Here is a 20,407-nt window from a genome sequence, read left to right on the forward strand (position 1 = left end):
CCTTAGATCAAGTAGCTGACTGTCTTACAAAAACATTAACACATACTCAGTTCTTCAATCTACGGTCCAAGCTCGGCGTAGTTGCACTCCCCTCTCGTTTGAGGGGGGATATTAAGGAAGACCAAGTGGACTGCAAGTCACCAAATCAAATACAGTCAATAATCATATAACAAAAAGGAATCTTATTTGTTATAGCTAGACTAATCACAACCCTCCATCTATATTTGTAAATACATTATTTCATTATTTTCTCAATCCCTCGTATCTCTATATAAATAAGGGAGTTTCTTCATAATGAATACACAAGGAAAATCACGGAGCATTCCTTCGTCTTCCTCTCATTCTTTTGGTTCTAACTATGAGACGAGGCCATCCATCTTAGCAACTAATTAAATTATAGTTTTGTAAAACCAAGTTTTATTTTTTCCCAATATTTCACTAAAATAATGTAACATATTTCAAATCAATAAGCTTATGCTTAGTAGATTCCATCTATAATTGAAATGTTGGTGTAATTTACATTCTACTCATGGTGATGCTGGCAATCTTCTTCTTCTTCTTCGATGCATTGGGAAACCAAATCAGTCCCCACTTGTAAAGTTCAAAACTTTTTGTAGTTTATCAGTTTGGAACTTTCAACCATGCACACAAATTTCTCTTCTTCTTCTCATCATTCAATCATTTCTCTGTTCTCCACTTCTAATTAATGGAAACCCATCTTCTGCCCCTGTTTTTTCTTCTCATTTTCTTCTCATTCTTCCTCTGCTGTCCGGCCAAGCGCTGCCCGGACTGCGGCCGCACGCCGGTGCCGTACCCACTCAGCACGCGCCCAGATTGTGGCGACCCTCTTTACAGAGTCCGGTGCGCCGCCGCCGAACTCTGGTTCGATTCCGTCAATGGGTCTTCCTATTTGATCACTTCCGTTAATCCGATGGCCCAGAGGCTGATCGTCCGGCCGCCGGGGTTGGTAAAAAACACCTGCGTTTCATCGGATTTTGGGACCCATGGTTTTTGGCTGGACACGCGTCTTCCTTTCACCATTTCCAATAGAAACACGGTTTTGCTCTACAACTGTTCGATCGAAGTCCTCGAAAATAATTGGAATTGTTCATCTAATAGCTTCTGTCATGACTTTATCAGGCAGAATCCGGTGGCAATGGCAACGTGTAAGGCGGCGCCGACGTGCTGTTGGTACACGAGTGGCGGTTCTATGACTGCGTATAGAATCAGGGTGCGAAAGGAGCGGTGTTCGGCTTATGAATGTTTTGTGAATTTGGGTGGTTCTATTCCGGCGAAAAAGTGGCCGGAACCTGGGGTGGAAATTCAATGGACACCACCGCGAGAGCCGCCGTGTCGTGTGGCTATGGACTGCCGGAATTGGGAGAATTCTGCTTGTTTGCCGGACCCTGCAAACGCCAAGCAGAGGAGGTGCTTATGCAAGGTGCCTTTCAAGTGGGACCCTATAAATGGCTTGTGCAATGGCAACAGTGAGTAATTTTAGCAACATTTACACAATATAAAGTCATATTTGAATGTTTTGTTGTAATCTTTGATGACATGAAATCTTTTATTTGACGTAGATTTGAAAATACAGAACAAGATAACTCACAAGAGGCACAAGAAGATGCCTGTTATTCTTGGAGGAGGTATATAAATCAAAGGCAAATTATGGTGTATTCATTTGAGTATGAAACTAGAATATTCTAACTTAACAATGCTGTGTAAACTTCTTCATTCTCAGCAATGGCAGGAGTATTTGTAATGGTGATTGGAGGTTCAATAATGTTTATAATTTCCAAAAGACGTCAAAAGATTCCGAAAGGAAACGAAGTGAGTTCGAAACAAGTTCGTGAAGTGATTCTAACTGCCAACAGCAGTGGCAAATCGGCGAGGATGTTCACAACTAAAGAGATAGCAAAGGCCACAAACAACTTCTCCAAAGAGAATTTGCTTGGCTCTGGTGGGTATGGGGAGGTCTTCAAAGGCAACCTGGAAGATGGAACCTTAATAGCTGTTAAACGTGCCAAGTTGGGTAGCATGAAGGGCATCGATCAAATCCTGAACGAGGTTCGGATTCTATGTCAGGTGAACCATCGATACCTCGTTCGTCTACTCGGATGTTGTCTCGAACTAGAGCAACCTCTCTTAATATATGAGTACATCTCGAATGGGAACCTATTTGATCACCTTCATGGGAGTACAAGTTCAAGCAAATGGCCACCATTGACATTGAGTCGTCGACTCTACATTGCTCGGCAAACAGCCGAGGGCCTTGCTTATCTCCACACTTCAGCCATGCCGAGAATCTATCACCGAGACATAAAGTCGAGCAATATTCTACTAGACGAGAAGTTGAATGCTAAAGTAGCTGATTTTGGGCTGTCTAGATTGGCTATAACTGAATCAAGCCATATTACAACTGGGGCTCAGGGAACATTAGGTTATCTAGACCCAGAATATTACCTTAACTTTCAATTGACAGACAAGAGTGATGTTTACAGTTTTGGAGTTGTCATGTTGGAGCTATTGACTTCTGAGAAAGCCATTGATTTTAATAGAGAGGAGGAAGATGTAAATTTAGTAGTCTATATCAAGAAGATCATCCAAGAAGACAGATTGCTGGAGGTTGTTGATCCTGTGATAAAACAGAGAGCAAGCAGAGTTGAAATTGAGATAATCGAGGCATTAGGGTCTTTAGCAGCAGCTTGCTTGGATGAAAAGAGGCAGAATAGACCTGCCATGAAAGAAGTTGCTGATGAGCTAGCCAACATTATTTCCATTCTTAATAATGAGGTGAGAAATGTTGAATAACTGTAATACTATTTGAATGAAATTTTGTCTGTGTCCTATATAAAAGAAAAGAAAAAGGAAAAAAGAGGCAAACCATCCTTCCTTCATAGACATGTATTACTTAGAATTCTTCAAATGAAAAACTTCAGTATTTCCAGCTTTAAGTTATTAAGGCCAACCTTAGCTTGAATTATCAGAAACTCGTAATGTTCATATTTCAACCCTTTTCTAATTTTTGTTTTTTAAAAAATTAACAGTGAATTGAACAAGATCTTCTTCAATTCTAACACTAGATTCAAAGAATCAAATCTAATCAGATCAAACCTTAGAATAGAAGATTGTGATTGTTGACCCTGCTGCACAACTTATAACTGCCACTAAGAGATGGACAACTGTACAAAGAATCCTAGGAAACATGGTCTCAGGTCCTAAGTATTTGTGCAAATTGGAGAAATACATGGTCCTTTATGACAAAGAAACAGTATTATTTAATAGACATGAAAGATTCTCATAGTAAAGCAGCAATATAACAGATCTTCCTAAGAAGAAGCAACATCAAATTATGATAATAATGAGATTAAAAGAGAGGGTTGGGATTGTTTAACAAATCATCCGTGTAAGCTTTTCAGATAAAATTGAAACATCTCTTTTGTTTTAAAACCAAGAGTCTGTACAAGAAACAAAATGTCAAAAATGAATGTTATAAAAAGGGACTATTTACAGATGATATCGGGGGGGAAAAAAATACTGTAAAAGGCTTTCTTTGGCAAGCATGAGTTTTCTAGATTGAGGCTAATAAAATCCAGAACATGACATGTGATGACAAAGCAGTAAGAGCCCAGGTGATAAAAGCAAGAGCTATGGAGATTTGGAACATGCTACAAGGAAGATCTTTATGAGACTTGCAGACGTCCAAATCTTTGGCATAAAGAACAATAATCCCAGCCGATGAACTCGCAGCAGCAAGGGTTAAAGCGGCTGTCACCTGCATATTTCATATGTTCAAATCAAACCAAACCAAACCAATGTTAACTTTTCAAAGGCTAGAAAAAGAAGTAGACAACAAAGATTTTTGAGTTGCTGCATGAGATAGGAAGACAAATGTTGGGTGTTAAGATACTCAGAATAGGTAATCTACCGAATTGAGCTACCTGAAGAGGACATAAGACCATTGTGTTCAATGGTTGTTTTTTTTTTTCTTTCTTCTTTTTTTTTTTTTTTTTTGATGAAGTTCGATGCTGACTAATATTGGCCTTTTTTCCATCTAAAAGCACCACCAATTTAAACTTCAACGAAAAGGAAAAGAAGCCCCCAAAAAGTAAAAAAGCCAACTACAGGGTTCACAATTTATAATAATAATAATAATAAAACTAAACAGATACATATATGTTAGGGGAGGGGAGCGGAGGGTGTAGAGTAAAAACTCCATTTTGCAGTCCTCATAAAATACTATAACTATACATTTTACATAGCTAGAAGCATTATTTCTATCCAATGCAAACTGAAACAAAATTTAGCTGAATCAATGAATGAGAATGGTGAAAGGGTTATAAAGACATCCAGAAACACGTGCACACAGAGTTATACAAACAAGTGATAACTTGAGTCAAGTCAGACCGACGAGGACATTTATGTAATTATGTTTCTAAATGAAGAAATAAGAAATATCAACAAGTTTGTGGGATAAGTTAAATACCCAATCACCAACAACAAACAGGCTGACTAATATTGGGTTTTGAAGGTCTCTTTTTCTTCTCAAAGCATACATATCAAGGCATGCAAGTCCAAAGCTCCAAAGCACTTGAAGGCCCATTGATGCAATCAAATAGCTGAGTTGAAAATAAAACAGACCGCAGTCAACATTATGAAGAAAAATAAACATCATAACTCTAAGAGGCAATGTTTTTTTTTTTAATTGAGACAATTCTAAATGGTAATGATTACGTAGCCACACATTTCTCAGCTAAATCAGGTCTATCGATTCGAGGATAGGGAAAGAGAGCATTTCTAAGGTGTAAATACAAAAGAGCTTGTTCAATTAGATTATGAGTAGCAGTCATTTTATTTAGTGGCAGCTGAAATACTCCTAAACACGAGCATTTCTCATCTTCTAAGTTCTGACGAAGGTAAAATATACAAAATGAACATCTCATGCTAATCTGAAGTAAAATTTGCTATCAAAGAACAAACTGTGGCAATTTCCACCAAGATAGATATGGTTCTAAAATGAAACAGTATGAAGAATTGTGATAGGTCCGAATTATGTATTTTCTAATTAGGCAGCCTGGGGAGTTTGAGATCTCCTCCTTCTCAATGCTCGACGAGAGCTACATAAATAACAACTTTCATTCCTTACTAGTTGCATCATTCTGCCCATCCCTTTTATCTTTTCTATTTCTCCAAGTAAAGGCCTTAGTAATTTGGGGTCTATAACAAAAAATTCTAAGAGGACAAGAAGGAAAGTTATCCAAATACTCCATGTTCCATAATAACACTCCAGCCCCTTCAATCATTGAATTATGTCCTATCTGTCACATCCCCTCCGAAGCTCACCTCTCACGTCCAAAAAGAGGCATGAGGACGGCAGATACCACCCTTTTGTGATGCCTACTGCCCGTCTCACCTAAATTCGCCTTAACTCAACTTAACTGCTCAGCCAAGTAAATATAACAACTCTTGGCTAAACTTATTTTATTACAACCAATATAAAATTTACACAATTTCTCAAATCAACGTAATAATTACAGACCCTTAATTACAAAAACTCATAACAGCAGCTTAAGTACAGAAATGCGGCTGTAGTGTGGTAGACTTTGACCTTAGCAGCACCCTGGAGCTCCTCTCTTTCGCTACTGAACGCATAATAATTCATACGTCAAACCTGTACCCAAGCTTCCTGGGGGTAGATCAACTCCATACTCCCAGGTAATGAGGTGTAACCATACTTACACCTTCATTTACTGAGGTGGAACCAGCTCAACACACGCAGTTTTAGTGCTGATGTGGAACCAACCCACACAAAGCACTTGTCATACGTGCACGCAGAGTTCTCAGCTTGATACTAGATCTAATGGTTTTGAAACTTACTTTCAAAAACCATAACTTAACCATTCAAACTAGAGTTTCAAATACTCAAAGTATAAAAACATAATTTCTAAAGCTTTGCTAAAACAGTCATTCACAGTTTGCCAGCAGTGTTTCCTTTTTTTTTTTTTTCCAAGCCTTCTCACTTTCTATCTTCTTCTAGAATCCGGGGCCTACACTAGACCAATTTTAACTTAGAATCTCATGTTTAGGGCTAGAACAATCTTAGAATACCTTCTTGCCCCTAAACTTAGCTTACCAACTCCAACAACTGTCTCTTATACACATCTAGATGTGTATAAGAGACAGCCTCAGGATGGTTGTGGATGCATGGTAGCCTTCCTCAGCACCAGTTGGACACATGGTTGCCTCCCCAGGCAGGTTGGATGCATGGTCCACCATCTTGGACACATGGGCTACCTTCTCAACTCATCTCAGACTCAGTTGGACGCCCGAACCTCCTCATGGACGCATGGTTCGTCCATTCCAACGCATGCTCCACCCCCAGAACCCTAATTCTCTCCAACACTTCCCCTTTTGAGTCCTCTTTGGGAGAGCTTTGAGTTGTGATAAGAAATGAGTCTCCTGGGGTATTTATAAGCCTTAACAAACCATCCTCATCATCCCCTCCAAGTGCCCAACGCATGACACCTCATTTTGCATGAAAATCCAAGTGTCTTCTTCATGTTGAGCCAACGCATAGCCTCTAACACCTCCTACTTGCATGAAAAACTTAGGTGTCTTCACTTTCCCTAGGCCAACACATGCTACCCTCTAAAGTGTCACTCCAACACTTTGCATGCTCCTCATGGTACCTTGGGCGTCCACCTCATGCTTTGACACTTAGTTGAATTCACGTCATGCTGCCACTTAACTTCCTAAGGTATCCACCTCCAAGTTAGCCACCTCCGAGTTAGAAATTTGGTCCAACTAGTGTATGAATAACCTAATTCTTCACCCATCATGCATCCAAATGTGTCCATTTCCTAAGTCATGCATCCAACCACTCTATTTTCCACACCTACGTGTCCAACATGCCCCTACTAGGGTGTGTGTCCAACGAGCTGTCCAACACTTGGTCAAATTCTTACCACTAAACATACCATGCGTTCCACTTTTTACTCCAAACTTTTGCATGCCTAATTTCACCACTTGTAGGTTCTCCTGAGTCTGTCAACTCCCTCCAAAGCATAGTCTAAACACTTGGTCACATTTCCACTTCTCTAGTGGCTATACATCCAACTCTTACTTCCAACACTTAGCAAAATTCTCAACCTGAACACACCATGCATTCACCATCCTTATACTATGCGTCCAACCCTATTTCCTCACTTTGGTTGTGCAAAGTTCAACGCATGGTTGTCCAACACTTAGCCAATTCTTCCCATTGTGGACTAAACTATGCATCCAACTCCTGCCTTTAACACTTAGCCAATTTTCAGACCATGCTATGAGTTCAACTTCCCCTCTCAAGGTTCAAATGCATGGCTCCATTTTCTCCCAAGTGTTTAGGCACGTTTATCCCTCCTAAATGCTCAACTATGCTTCCAACCTTCCTTTCCAATACTTCGCTAAATTTTGCTCATTTTAGACCAATTCATGCCCTTAAGCTTTTCTAGGCCCAAAGCATTGTTTGAATACTTAGCCAAAATTCTGACTCCAACCTACTATGCTTCCAACTCTTGAATTCAAACCTTTGTCTCCCAATACTTGACCAAACCTTTCTTTTTCTCTTCTTTCTAGACTAATGCATACTTCACTTCTAGCCGTGTGGTCCCAACACTTAGAAATTTTTCTAAGAGCCAATGCTTCCTCCAAAGCATGGTTCAGACACTTAGCCAAAATTCTACCCTCCAAATTTTCAGCTTGGGTTCCCATCAAGTATTCTCAACTCCAAGGCATAGTTTAGGGACTTAGCCAAACTTTTTCCTTCCAAGGCTTTAATTTTGAGTTCTTCCCTCAACCTAAGGAATCCTATGGAGGCTCGGGTGTTACACTATCTAACAGCAGACCTAATGCAAAAAATGTGAGCCAAGTTTGAAGATTTAAACAATGTATACTGTATTTCACACCAGCCTGACTTGGGTATGGGATAAAACTGAAACCAACCACCAAAAGAGACTTCTTTTTAAAATGAGACCTTAAATAGGTACCAAGGTCCAAACTAAGACCTAATGTTATGGATTCGATAGTGATGCAGATCGAACATCGTACATTACATAAATTTGAAAATGCTACGTTTTGAATTTTGCAGTCCTGGCGTTGCTTTCACTAATAACTAGATAACTTTAAACAAGTTGGATTTGAAAAAACGCCTTGGACATTGCACAATTATATTAAACATGATCAAGGTAGTTCTATCATACATGTGAAACTCTACACACTCTATAAAGAACACAGATCAGGAATGCATTTCATTATTTCATAATCTTCCCCACTTTCTAACTTGAGTAAGAAAATTTCCAGTTACCAAAATCACCCAAATGAGGAAAGAACTTAATCGATTATCAACTTAAAGAAAGAGGGCATATCTCAAATAGGGGCTTTATCTCAAGGGGAAGCAAACACTTCTCTTCTAACATAATCATAGAATCAATTAATAAAATAAACAAAAACAAGAGATGCTTGAGTTAAGTGATTAATCGAAAGAGCAAGGAAAGCAAATGGAAATACCAAAAAGCAGTGAAGCTAGAGAAACCCAAAGCAGAAACCATAACTCCGATTGAGGCAGCCGCAAATGCAGATTGACCTATTCTCAATACAAGTCCACTCTTCGTCCCCGGTCTTCCAATCAACTCCTTCATTTTTCCCTTTCAATCCTCCACCCCCAGCCCGGGGGATTGATCGGCGGGTTTTCTTCCTAAACGAGGACCCAATTGGAAACCTGAGTATTAGACTCTTCCCCTGAACCCAAATCCAATCGGAATCCGGTCAATTCCAAGTGCCAAACTGATCAAAATCAGATGAAAAATAGGCACAAAAGCCAATAATCTTATGAAAATTTCCCAGTTGAAGAAGAGAAAAGGAAGTGGATACGGTCTAAACGAGGATTGCAAGAAGAAGAATCAAACCCCCACCAAATTGTTGGGTTGAAGAAATAAAAAGATTTACCGTTTTTTTTTCTTTTTCCCTTTTTCGATATGAGCTTTAAAACAATTACTTTGTTAACTACTTCCTTAATCACTTCATTATTCAGAAGTGGGGCCATCTCTAGTCATCTTTCTTTATCTTTAATACTGACTGACAGTCCTACGTGGAATTTCATTTTCTTACCTTTTTCTTTTCTTTTTCCTATTGCCACAAAATATTCCCTCTATACATTCCTAAAATTAAAATCCATAATTGAATTTCTTTAATTTTATTTGAAATAAACATTAGTTCAACAATTACCAATAGCATGAAGCATCAAGTTTTACATACCTTCTTTCAGGCCGAAATGTTGGGTTAATACTAGTTTCGACCTCAAAATCAATAGTATTAGTATTATGTCAGTTAAACTACGTTTATGTTTGCATCTAATAATACTATTAGCATTTTTAAGGGTGAAGTTTTTCTTAAAAAAAAAAAAAAAAAGTAGAATAAAGAAAAATGAAGTTGCTACATAATCAAAAGGGCAAAAGTTGGATATTCCACTCTTGAGCCCACCACATGGCTTAGCCAAATGGTGCCACGTGTCAATTCGAGTGGATTTTTTACTTTTTTTTTTTTTTCTCTTAATGCTTCTATTATCATCGTGCCTACTCTTATTTTGCTTGTTCTTTTTTCTTAATGGAACAATTTCTAGTACTATGGAAGTATTAAAAAAAAATTTCTACACTTCCTCTATCTATTATGTGCATATCAATATGCTTATAAAAATAGAGGAAAAGATAACAATGTGAGATCCATTAATATTTATGAAAATAAATTTAAAGTGAGAATAAAGGGAGTATGTACCATAAATATTTAAAATTTTTCTTTTTTTAATAAACATTTTCACACTTTTTTTTCACTTTTTTTTTTAAAAAAAAAACTTTTCATCTTTTATTTTTTTCGTTTAAACATTTTTTTCACTCTCATATTTCAATTGATTGGTTGAAAGTAAATGATATTGTACATAAAATAGATCAATATAAAAAATAAATGTATTGTGTGGACGAAAAAAATCTTTGACAATAAAATAAATTTGATACTGCAAAATATTTTAAATTAAAAAATATATTATTTTAGTTTATGAAATGTATTTCTCACATTTTTATTTTCCACTTTCAATTTTCAATTGAGTAGTTGAAAGTAAATGTATTTTGCGAAAAACAAAATACAATAAAAAGGTAAATAAAAATTGTAAAATGAAAAATGGTAAATAAAAATTATAAATGGTATTGTGTCGATACATGAGAAAAGAAAATAAAAAGATAAATACAAATTATAAAAGAAAAAATGGACTATTTTGTTTTGAGATTTAAAATATATATATATATAAGGAATTGACCATAAAACCAGTGTTAACTTTATGCAATGAAATGTATTTCTCACATTGTTGTTTCAAAATCACAATAATGAGTTGTTATATTCTCTCCACTTCCTTGTAACCGTGAACTTCGCTATAGATTTTAAATTTTATTAGAGAATCTGTTCGAGATCCGTTTGAATTTCAACGATTTTTTCTTAGGTAGGATGTTCATTGGTTGGGTTAGATTTAAAAGATTTTTAGACCTAACCCAATTATTTGGATTGTAAATTTTTTCAAGCCAAATAATCTTTATTAAAAAATGAATCCAACCTAATCCAACTATAAAAAAAGCCAAATAATCTTTATTAAAAAATGAATCCAACCCAATTCAACTATAAATATTTGGGTTGGGTTGGTTCGATTCGAGTTAATCGAGTCATTTATTTAAAATGTTATTTTAAAAAGAAGCAAAACGTAAATATATAAAAATCTAGTTTAATTATTTTCATATATTGAATTAAGATTAACAACTCAATTTCAATTTTTATTCATTTAAACTCAACCCAATCCAATTCATAAAATTTTTATTTATTTGAACCCAACCCAACCCAATCCAAATCGCACGGGATTTGGTTGTGTTGGATTGATCAATTTTTCTGGATCATCGGATTTTTTGAACACCCCTAGTGGTATGTAATACGAAAATATTTTCAAATATAATAAAATGTCATTGTCTATCTGTACACTGATATATTTCTTTCACAGTCTATCTTGATCTATTTATAATAGATAGTGATATTTTGTTATTTGTAAATAGTTTATCCAATTTTCTAAATTTGGAAACACCTTTTGTTAAAATGAATGGAGAATAAAACAAAACTAGGTGGAGAATTTTTAAATCTTTTTAATAAGTTTGATTTTATAATCAATTAATCCTAAACTAATTTTATTATGAAAAACTATATGTTATCGAGAGAGAGAGTGTCTTACTTAATATACTTTGTACATGATTTTAAGTATATCAATTAAATAATATATCTAAAAGGAAGTATATCAGTAAGCTAATATAGATAATATCAAATTTATCAATAAGCTTATTTATTATTTTTTTAAAATATAAAAGTGTATGAGTCATATAATTGTTATACCTAAAAGAGAATATATCAATAATGCATGCATGTATTCATTTTATAAGCATGATATTCTCTAAGGATTTTCTTAAGTATATCACATATAAAGCATAAATGTGTCAGACATCATCAGTAAATACTTGAAGTAAGGCTAAATATTTTGAAGTAGAACATGAGTGTTTCATAGTTTATCTAATGACAATCAACATTCTAAGTGTATGAATAGTATATCACATATCAATCATCTTAAGTTTATCAATCGTATATCAACAATATATCAATATGTATCAAACAATCTTCAATCATGTCAATAGTATATTGGCAATGTATCACAAAACAATCAACTTTCAAGATTATCAATAGTATATTAGCACCATATCATATATCAAACAACTTTCGAACCTATCAAACGTAAACCAGCAGTGTATTAATACACATCAAATAACTTTTAAGAATATAAACAGTGTATCAATAGTATATCTCATATTAATCAACTTTTAAGTGTATAAATAGTATATCAACGATATATCATAGATATCAAACAACTTTAAAGAATGTCAATAATATATCATCTATAAATAAACTTTCAAGAATATCAAAAATATATTAGACATCAAACAACTTTCAAATCTATCAAAAGTTTATCAACAGTATATTAGTACATATCAAACAACTTTCAAGAATATCAATAGCATATCAATTGTATATCAAATATAAATCAACTTTTAAGTGTATCGATAGTATATCATTAGTATATCAATACATATCAAACAACTTTTAAAAATGTTAATCGTATATCAGTAGTATATCACATTGATGAGATTCGAATCCCGAGCGGAAGCGTGTGAATGCCTTACATCTCGCAAATCGATTTTTACATATGGAGGCAATATAATATAGATCAATTTAAGGAAATTGCCTTAGCACGGAATAGTAGGGGAAACCAAAGTTCGGTCTTAGAAAGTCTGTACTAAAACAGAATATGTGTAGAATAAACATGTGAAATAGCATGTTTTAGAGAAAGGAAAGAATCATTCTCACCTTTGTAGATTCTCAAGCTCCTAGAATGATCCTCTCGATATTCCAACGGATGACTCCTCCAACGATCTTGAACAGACCACAAAAATAATCTTGTTATTCTCAAGGATTCCAATAGAAGGATAGGTGATATCCAACTATTGGAAGAGGACAAGGAGGAAAAACCTTTGGGAGAGTAGAGAGGATTTCTTTGTGTGACTTAGGGAAAAATTTGCACAATGAATGCTTACCCCAAAAGGGCCATGAGGAAGACTTTTTATAGAGAAGGGTCAACCCCATTCTCCATGTATTTTTTCAATTTTTCCTTATGCACAATTAATTAAATAAGACTTATTTAATTAATTAGCATATTAATTAAATAACTATTTATATATTAGATCCAATTTAACGTATATATTTAATTATTATAAACATTGTATGACTACGTGCAAAATTTCTCTATTTATTGATTAATTCTTTGTGAATCCATTTCACTTGAATTAATTATTTGAATCTCATTCAAATGTTTCCTTCCAACTTAATTTGAATTATAGACCACATCTATAATCAATTACATATTAATCATATTAATATACGATTTTCTCAAATTGATTTGAACAATTCAAATCATTCATCTTTAATATCCTTTAGTGAGCTACAAGGGGACCTAGTAGGCCTATAGATCAGAAGCTTCAACGAAACAAGATTAATTGGCTAAACTCACAAACCAAGTTAATTAATATTCGTTAACTATGGGTACACTCCACTAAAGAACCACAATTGCACTCTTCTCACTACAGATATATTTCTGTGTCTACGGATATAGACCAATAACAGCAAGTTAGTCCTTCATGACTGTTCGTAACTCTAACTTGGTCAAATTACCGTTTTACCTTAGGTTACCTCTGACTTCTTAAGTACTAGTGCTCCTCTAATGAATAATATGTTTATAGTCTAACCAATAAACAGAAACCTCTCTTGGACCAATGAGAGGGTAAAACCCTATGTTCAAGTCCTAGAGACATCACTTAAAGGAACACTCATCTACTTACCTTGAAGATGGGAAAGAGCGAATTCCATCTTATATTATTATTTTTCTAGCTCCCCACTCGGTCTTGTCCCCAAAATGGTAGGCTTATTGAGTTGACGAACTGGGCACTTTCGCCCATAAAATCGAAGAACAATCCCTCGTGAACAAGAATTCATAATATACTCAGGATTAAGACTAAGTTGTCTAGGTCATCCTAGTGAAATAGAAACCCAACTAGTCAATGGTGTTACATTTAGTGGTTACTATTTGGTGGTCCGATCTTATGCAAACTCATTATACAGGATACTCCCACTCGCATATCACCTACATGAACACGTTGGACCATTGCGTTTGTATTAAATACAAAGTGGGTCATATCCATAGTGTTACCAAAATAAGGTACCTAACCTTATCCCTGTACTATAGACCATTTAGGTTGTATCTTGAACATTAATTCCTGTATCTCTCCATATACAGTTCAAGACTCGTAAGGCAGCCTTGGATGTTTGTTTATTAGATTTAGGGTTATTGAGACAAAATAGAAAACAATACATAACATTTATTGAATTAACATCTATAACTCTTTATTGATGACGATCAATTCATAACACTTACTATCTACGAGTTTTAAGGCATAAAATCCAACACACATATCATTCAACTTATCAACAACATATTAGATATCAAACAATTTTCAAGTCTATCAATAGTATATCAGCAGAATATCATAGATCAATAAATTTTTAAGGGCTTTTTGGACATTTTACTTCATTATCTGTGGGTTGGGTCTTATGTTTTGCCAATTTTGCAAACATCAAATCTTGGTGCTTCAAGCCTAATTATTATAAGGTATTTTGTCCTTTTTGCCATGAGCTTTTTTTAAAACCTCGTTTTTGTTTTTAAAATTTAGCTAAGATTTCAACTCTTGTACTTAAAAAATATGCAAATTATCATAAAAAATTGAGAGAAAATAGGATTAATTTTCAAAAATTAAAATCTAAAAACGAAATAGTTACGGTTGGAATAATTTTTCCTACTTTACTCGAATAAAAACTTCAATAAATATAAGGGGAAAATGATAAACAAAGAGATGCATTGCACAACTATACATTTTCTAGTGATATCTACCGTTAATGTTATTTGATTTGACAATTTGAATTATATTTTATATTTTTAAATTTATTGGGATTGAGCAAGTGTGTGCTAATTTGTATTTTGTTTGTAAAATACAAATTTTATAAGTAAATTTTTTATGTTCTCCGTGTATCTAAAATTTTAAAATGTAAAATTATATTAAAAGAAAAGGTAGAAACAATTATAATTATAGATATAATATTTCAAACTATAAACTCAATTAATTTTGTGAATTAAAATATGTGATTCTAAATCATATGATATTGTTTTTTTAATTAAGTGCTTTATTAAACCTCAAGGGCATGAAATGAAAATAGAATCTTTCTTTACAAGGGAGAAAACTCAATTAGGGAAATTATTACACCAAATACCAGTCAATTCGAAGCATCTACCCCTCCTAGCGACTTTATGAACTATCAAATTGAGATTTCTTGTAACATGAGAAAATATTAAAACTCTTAGCTAAATCTAATATTTCTTCTATCAAATATTAGATTTCACTGTGAGATTCTGACATTGAGCAAATTGATAGCCACTAAGCAATCTGATTCAATAATGATATTGGAAAAATCTAATGTATTTGCAAGCTCAACACCTTCAATAATGCTCAATTTTCAACCCGACATGTAACTTGGGATGTCAATTTTCGAAAAATATTCAATAGCAGAGCTCTTTAAAAAGAATAACATATTATTCTTCAGTTTTAATTGTATAATGTGATTAAGAAACACCCATTTCATAGTAACAACTATCCCATAGAAAGTCAAGTTCATGTAATAATATAATCGTATTTACTCTGATAAATTAAGTATGAAAACTCAAATCAAGCAGTCTATTTTAAAAATAAGTATAATTGTATGGAGCTCATTCTCTCATTCTCTCCATATTTGTATTTCACATTATGGCCCATCGTGTTGAATCTATATGCGCTTCTTGAAAAAGTGCGGAGAATTGCTATAAAAGAAATAAACTAAAATAAATCCATATTTCACACTACAGTAGTAAGAAAATAAGTCGAAGATGATCTAGGAAAAGGTCAAGAAACAACCAATAGATAAGCAAGCAATAAATCATCTGCTAAGGCAACACTGATCTATTCAACTCTCCTCAAATTAGGAATAATAGCATTCGCAATAAAAAGACTTAAAGTCTTCACTAAATTCCAAATCTAATCTTGAACAAACAAGGGTAATTAATTTGAAATCAACCTATACCACAAAAAAAAAAAAAAAAAAAAAAAAACTATACTAAAAACTCCATAAGTCAGCACAAAAAGCTCAACTTGAGCACTGTTGGCCAACTCTTTTGAAAACCAGACGATGGCGTAACGGCGTGAGTAGTGGTGGCGACACAATCGTGACTTGGAGAGAAGAAAGGCGAGACGGTTGAGAGAGAGAGAAAATGAAATGGAGAGAGGGAGAAAGATGTTGGCATTAGCTCAACGTTCAACAGCTGGAGCACAGTGAACGATCATGATTGGCGACGAACGAGCGATGACACATGATAAGGATGACAATGATTGGCGACAAGTTGAAGGTGAAGAGTTATGTGGCTAGGTCTTCACGTGAGGGAAAGAGTGAGCAGTGGGTGAGAGGGCTATTAGAGAGAGTGCCACACTAGAGCATGTCAAAGAATTAACAGCTACCAGCTCATCACCACGTAAAAAAAAATGTGCCACAAAGGAGAAGAAAGACATGGTTGAAGAAGTGGGCCAAAACCATAATCGATTATAAAGTTGTTAGAGATTATTCCTTTCTATTCCAATTATAATTAGACATCTGTACAGAATTTTCACAATTGTTTATTATTGTTCATTTATTTTCTTATCCAAAATTAGGATAAATGGTGTATAAATGGCAAGGTTGCCATTATGAGAAAATATAGAAAATAAGAGGAAATTTCTCCCTAATTCTCAAATTCTCTAAACCTCGACTTGGTATCAGAGCGTTTATGGCCAAAACCATACTCGCCGAAAGTTCCTCAACATCTAAATCTTCAAAATTCAGCACTCCACTACTGAATCAGCTTCTCAATCTACTCCCTAGAGCGAGGAAACAACTTGTTGTTGAAAACCCTAGCTCTGCCAATTCTTCGTAGCTACAAGCTCGAGGGTCACCTTTCTGGTAAGAGTCTCTACCCTCCATGTTTCTTGCATCCACTGGTGATAAACTCGATACTGATAGTGGAATGAAGTCTAAATCTAAGGCACAAATTATGGTAGATCAACTTTTGTTGGGGTGGCTATATAATTCCATGGCAGCAGATGTCGTTGTGCAACTAATGGGTATTAAGACTGCCAAAGAATTATGGGAAGCTATCTAGGAGTTATTTGGCATACAATCAAGAGCTAAGAAAGATCATTTCCGTCAAATTTTTCAGCAAACTTGGAAAGGTAATTTCAAAATGAGTGAATATATATGACTGATGAAATCTCATACTGATGACTTGGCACAGTTTGGAAGTCCAGTGACCACCAGGGCTCTGATTTCGCAAGTACTGCTCGAGTTAGATGAAGATTATAACTCTGTCGTTGTTGGGATACAGGGTAAACTGGGCATGTCGTGGTTTGATATGCAATCTGAGCTACTTTCATATGAGAAGTGCCTTAAATATCATAACTTAATGAAAACACAGAGCACCTTTGTTCAACTTTCTGCAGTAAATACAGTTTTCAATCGAAATCCAAGTGGTTCCAAACATCAAAGCAATCAAATCTCAATCGACAGCAATTTAGTGACCAACGATGAAGTGGTGGAAATAATACCACTTCAATAGCAATAATGAAAATCGTAGACGCGGAAGGAGGCGAGGCAACAACTGACCTGTGTATCAAGTATGTCGTAAGTATGGGAACATTGCAATGGTTTGTTATCACAAATTTGATAAAGAATTTTCTCCAGTCTTAGGTCAAGGAAGGGGCACTGGAACTCCACTTGTGAACAATACAATAGTTCGGTTGTATTTGCTACCTCACATACCTCTTATTCGTTTGTGGCCACTCTGGAAACAATTGGAGACCCCAATTGGTATGCTGACAGTAAGGCTATCAACCACGTCACAACCGATTATACCAACACAGTCAATCCAACGGAGTATGGAGGTAAAGAATTGGCAACTATTGGTAATGGAGAACAATTACATATCTCTTATAATGGAAACTCGAATTTATCTGATGGAAAAAATGAGTTTGAGTTAAAGAATGTTCTGTGTGTGCCTCATATAGCTAAAAAATTACTCAGTGTGTCAAGATTAGCACAAAATAATGTTGTATTTATTGAATTTCATGGTGAGTATTGTTTTGTAAATGACAAGGCTATAGGATGCGTACTACTGAGAAGAAAGTTTAGCGAAGGCCTTTATCATCTAAATGGAGTTGCAGTGCTGAAGGATGAAGGTCATGAAGGAAAACAACCTCTATATAGAAATAATAACCCTGTTGCATCTATTCTGTCTAGAATCAGGATCATTGTAGTTGAGTCTTATGCTGTTTGACACAAACGATTGGGTCACCCATCATCCAAAACATTAGAGGTGATTATTAAAGATTGTAATCTTACTTCTAAGTCCAATGAAGAATTTCAATTTTGTGAATCGTGTAAATTGATGAAGTTTCACGCATTACCGTTTTCTAACTCTGCTTACCATGTTTCGGAACAATTTGAGCTAATCCATACCAGTGTTGGGGGTTCAGCTCCAATAATGTCAAGAAATGGTTGTCGATATTATTTGTCTTTTTTGGATGACTTTAGCAGATATCTTTGGATTTACCCCCTCAAACAAAAAAGTAAAATGTTGTTTGCATTTACCCATTTTCTACAACTAATAATGACACAATATAATGTAGTAACTAAAGCTCTACAATTAGACAATGGAGGGGAGTATCATAAAATTCGCCAACTTTTCCATTCAATGGGTATTATCTCAAGATGAGTGCCCGCATACATTAGCCCAAAATGGACGGGCTGAACATAAACATAGGCATCTCGTCAAAACTGGGCTTACTCTTCTAGCCAAAGCATTCGTGTTATTGACGTTTTGGAAGGATACATTCTCCATGACCACTTACCTCATTAATGGACTACTTACATCAATACTCAATGGTAAATGACCCATTCAATTAATGTTTAATACTAAACTTGATCTTTCCAGTCTTAGGGTTTTCTGATGTATGAGTTTTTCGTGCTTACGTTTGTTCAAGACCTCACAAGTTTTAGTTTTACTCAAAAAAAATTGTCTACATTGAACCCAACCCAATCCATGAAGGATACAGATGCTTGAGCCCTTCAGGAAAAATATATATATATCGCCATTTCCAATTTAATGAACATGACTTTCCCTTTGCCTCTGGCCCATAATTTACCACTATTAAAAGCCCACCAATTCAACATGTAGAAATAACCCAAGCAAACTTTCGAACAATCATAAATAACCTTCCACACCCTACCCAAGATTATCCCACTCCAACCCAAACCCAAAAGTCCTCTACGAATATGCAGCCCAAAAAGTCCCCACCCGTGTCAGGTAATCTCAACCCAAATCAACTAGGCCCACTTAGCCAAAGTCAACTCATTATCCCCCCAACTCAACAACCCACTAATTCACCAAGTCTAATCAGCCCACCTATAATTCAACATGTCAGCTCCACAGGACCACCAACTTCATCTGTTAGTTCAGCTGTCGATCCTCAACTTTATTCTACACTAAACCCTAATGACTTTATCTCCCCTTCGTCTTCACCTCTGTCTTTCTTCCCTCATCCTCTGGTACCAACCCACCCAATGATAACTAGAGAAAAAGCTAGAATTTTAAAACTGAAGGCATGGATCACTCAAGCAAAAACAGATTGGATGCTCACAAAACCTACAAGGGTGAAATATGCTCTCGAAACACCATAGTGGAAGGAGGCTATGAATAATGAGTACCTTGCCTTAATCTCGAATCAAACATGGCACATTTCCCTCCATCCTCGTCCTACAATATTGTAGGGAACAAGTGGATCTTTCGCCTAGAAAGGAACGTTGATGAGTCAATACAAAGATATAAGCCACGATTAATGGCCAAAGAATTTCACCAATACCCCGACATCAATTTCTTTGAAACATTTAGTTCGATGGTCAAAGTGTCGACGATCTAGGTGGTGCTAAGTGTGGTTATATCTAAGGGATGTTGCTAAGGCAACTTGACTTCAATAATGTCTTCTTAAACAAAAAAACTAAAGAAAGATGTATATATGTGTCAACCGCCAGGATATATTGATCTAAAACGACCAGATTATGTATACAAGTTGAATAAGGCAATTTTTACGGTCTCAAGCAAGCTCCCCGCGTCTAGAACAACATACTACATACCTGTTGCTTAGTTGGGGATTCACTAATTCCAGGTCCATTACGCCCTTAGTCATACTTAGAAACAAAACTTCAGTTATCTTTCTACTCGTATATTTTGACGATGTGATAATTATGGGTAATGATTAGTTATTGATTAATCGATTGATTAAAGTACTAAATAGTAAGTTTGCCTTAAAAGATATAGGGAATCTTCACTATTTCCTAGGTATTCAAGTACATTACCTTAAATCTAGGATTCTACTTAATCAAGCTAAATACATTGATGATTTACTTCTGAAATTAAACATGTCTTATGTGAAACCAACTGCCTCTCGTTGTATTCAAGGTAGACATTTACAAAAAACAGATGGTGAACCGCTCCAAAACCCTTTCATCTATTAGAAGCACAATTGGAGCTCTCTAATACTGCACAAATATGCATCTAGACATTGAGTACGTTGTA

The 20,407-nt window shown here is 35.2% G+C and overlaps 2 protein-coding genes across 2 annotated transcripts; one reads left to right on the forward strand and one right to left on the reverse strand.

Moving 5' to 3' along the window:
- The first annotated feature begins 205 nt into the window (after positions 1–205).
- On the forward strand, positions 206–3,235 carry LOC120074410 (wall-associated receptor kinase-like 20). Its single transcript, XM_039027527.1, has 3 exons — positions 206–1,487; positions 1,581–1,646; positions 1,742–3,235. The coding sequence occupies exons 1-3, from the start codon at positions 707–709 to the stop codon at positions 2,809–2,811; spliced, it is 1,917 nt and encodes a 638-aa protein (XP_038883455.1). The 5' UTR covers positions 206–706; the 3' UTR covers positions 2,812–3,235.
- Positions 3,236–3,386: 151 nt separating this feature from the next.
- Positions 3,387–9,003, reverse strand: LOC120074411 (CASP-like protein 5B2). The gene is made up of 3 exons (XM_039027528.1): positions 8,548–9,003; positions 4,487–4,619; positions 3,387–3,775 (listed from the first exon to the last, which is right to left on the reverse strand). Exons 1-3 carry the CDS (start codon positions 8,676–8,678, stop codon positions 3,572–3,574), a joined length of 468 nt encoding a protein of 155 aa, XP_038883456.1. The 5' UTR covers positions 8,679–9,003; the 3' UTR covers positions 3,387–3,571.
- Positions 9,004–20,407: the final 11,404 nt, after the last annotated feature.

The sequence above is a fragment of the Benincasa hispida genome, chromosome 3 (genome assembly GCF_009727055.1).
Source record: "Benincasa hispida cultivar B227 chromosome 3, ASM972705v1, whole genome shotgun sequence".
In the NCBI taxonomy this organism is placed as follows: Eukaryota; Viridiplantae; Streptophyta; class Magnoliopsida; order Cucurbitales; family Cucurbitaceae; genus Benincasa; species Benincasa hispida.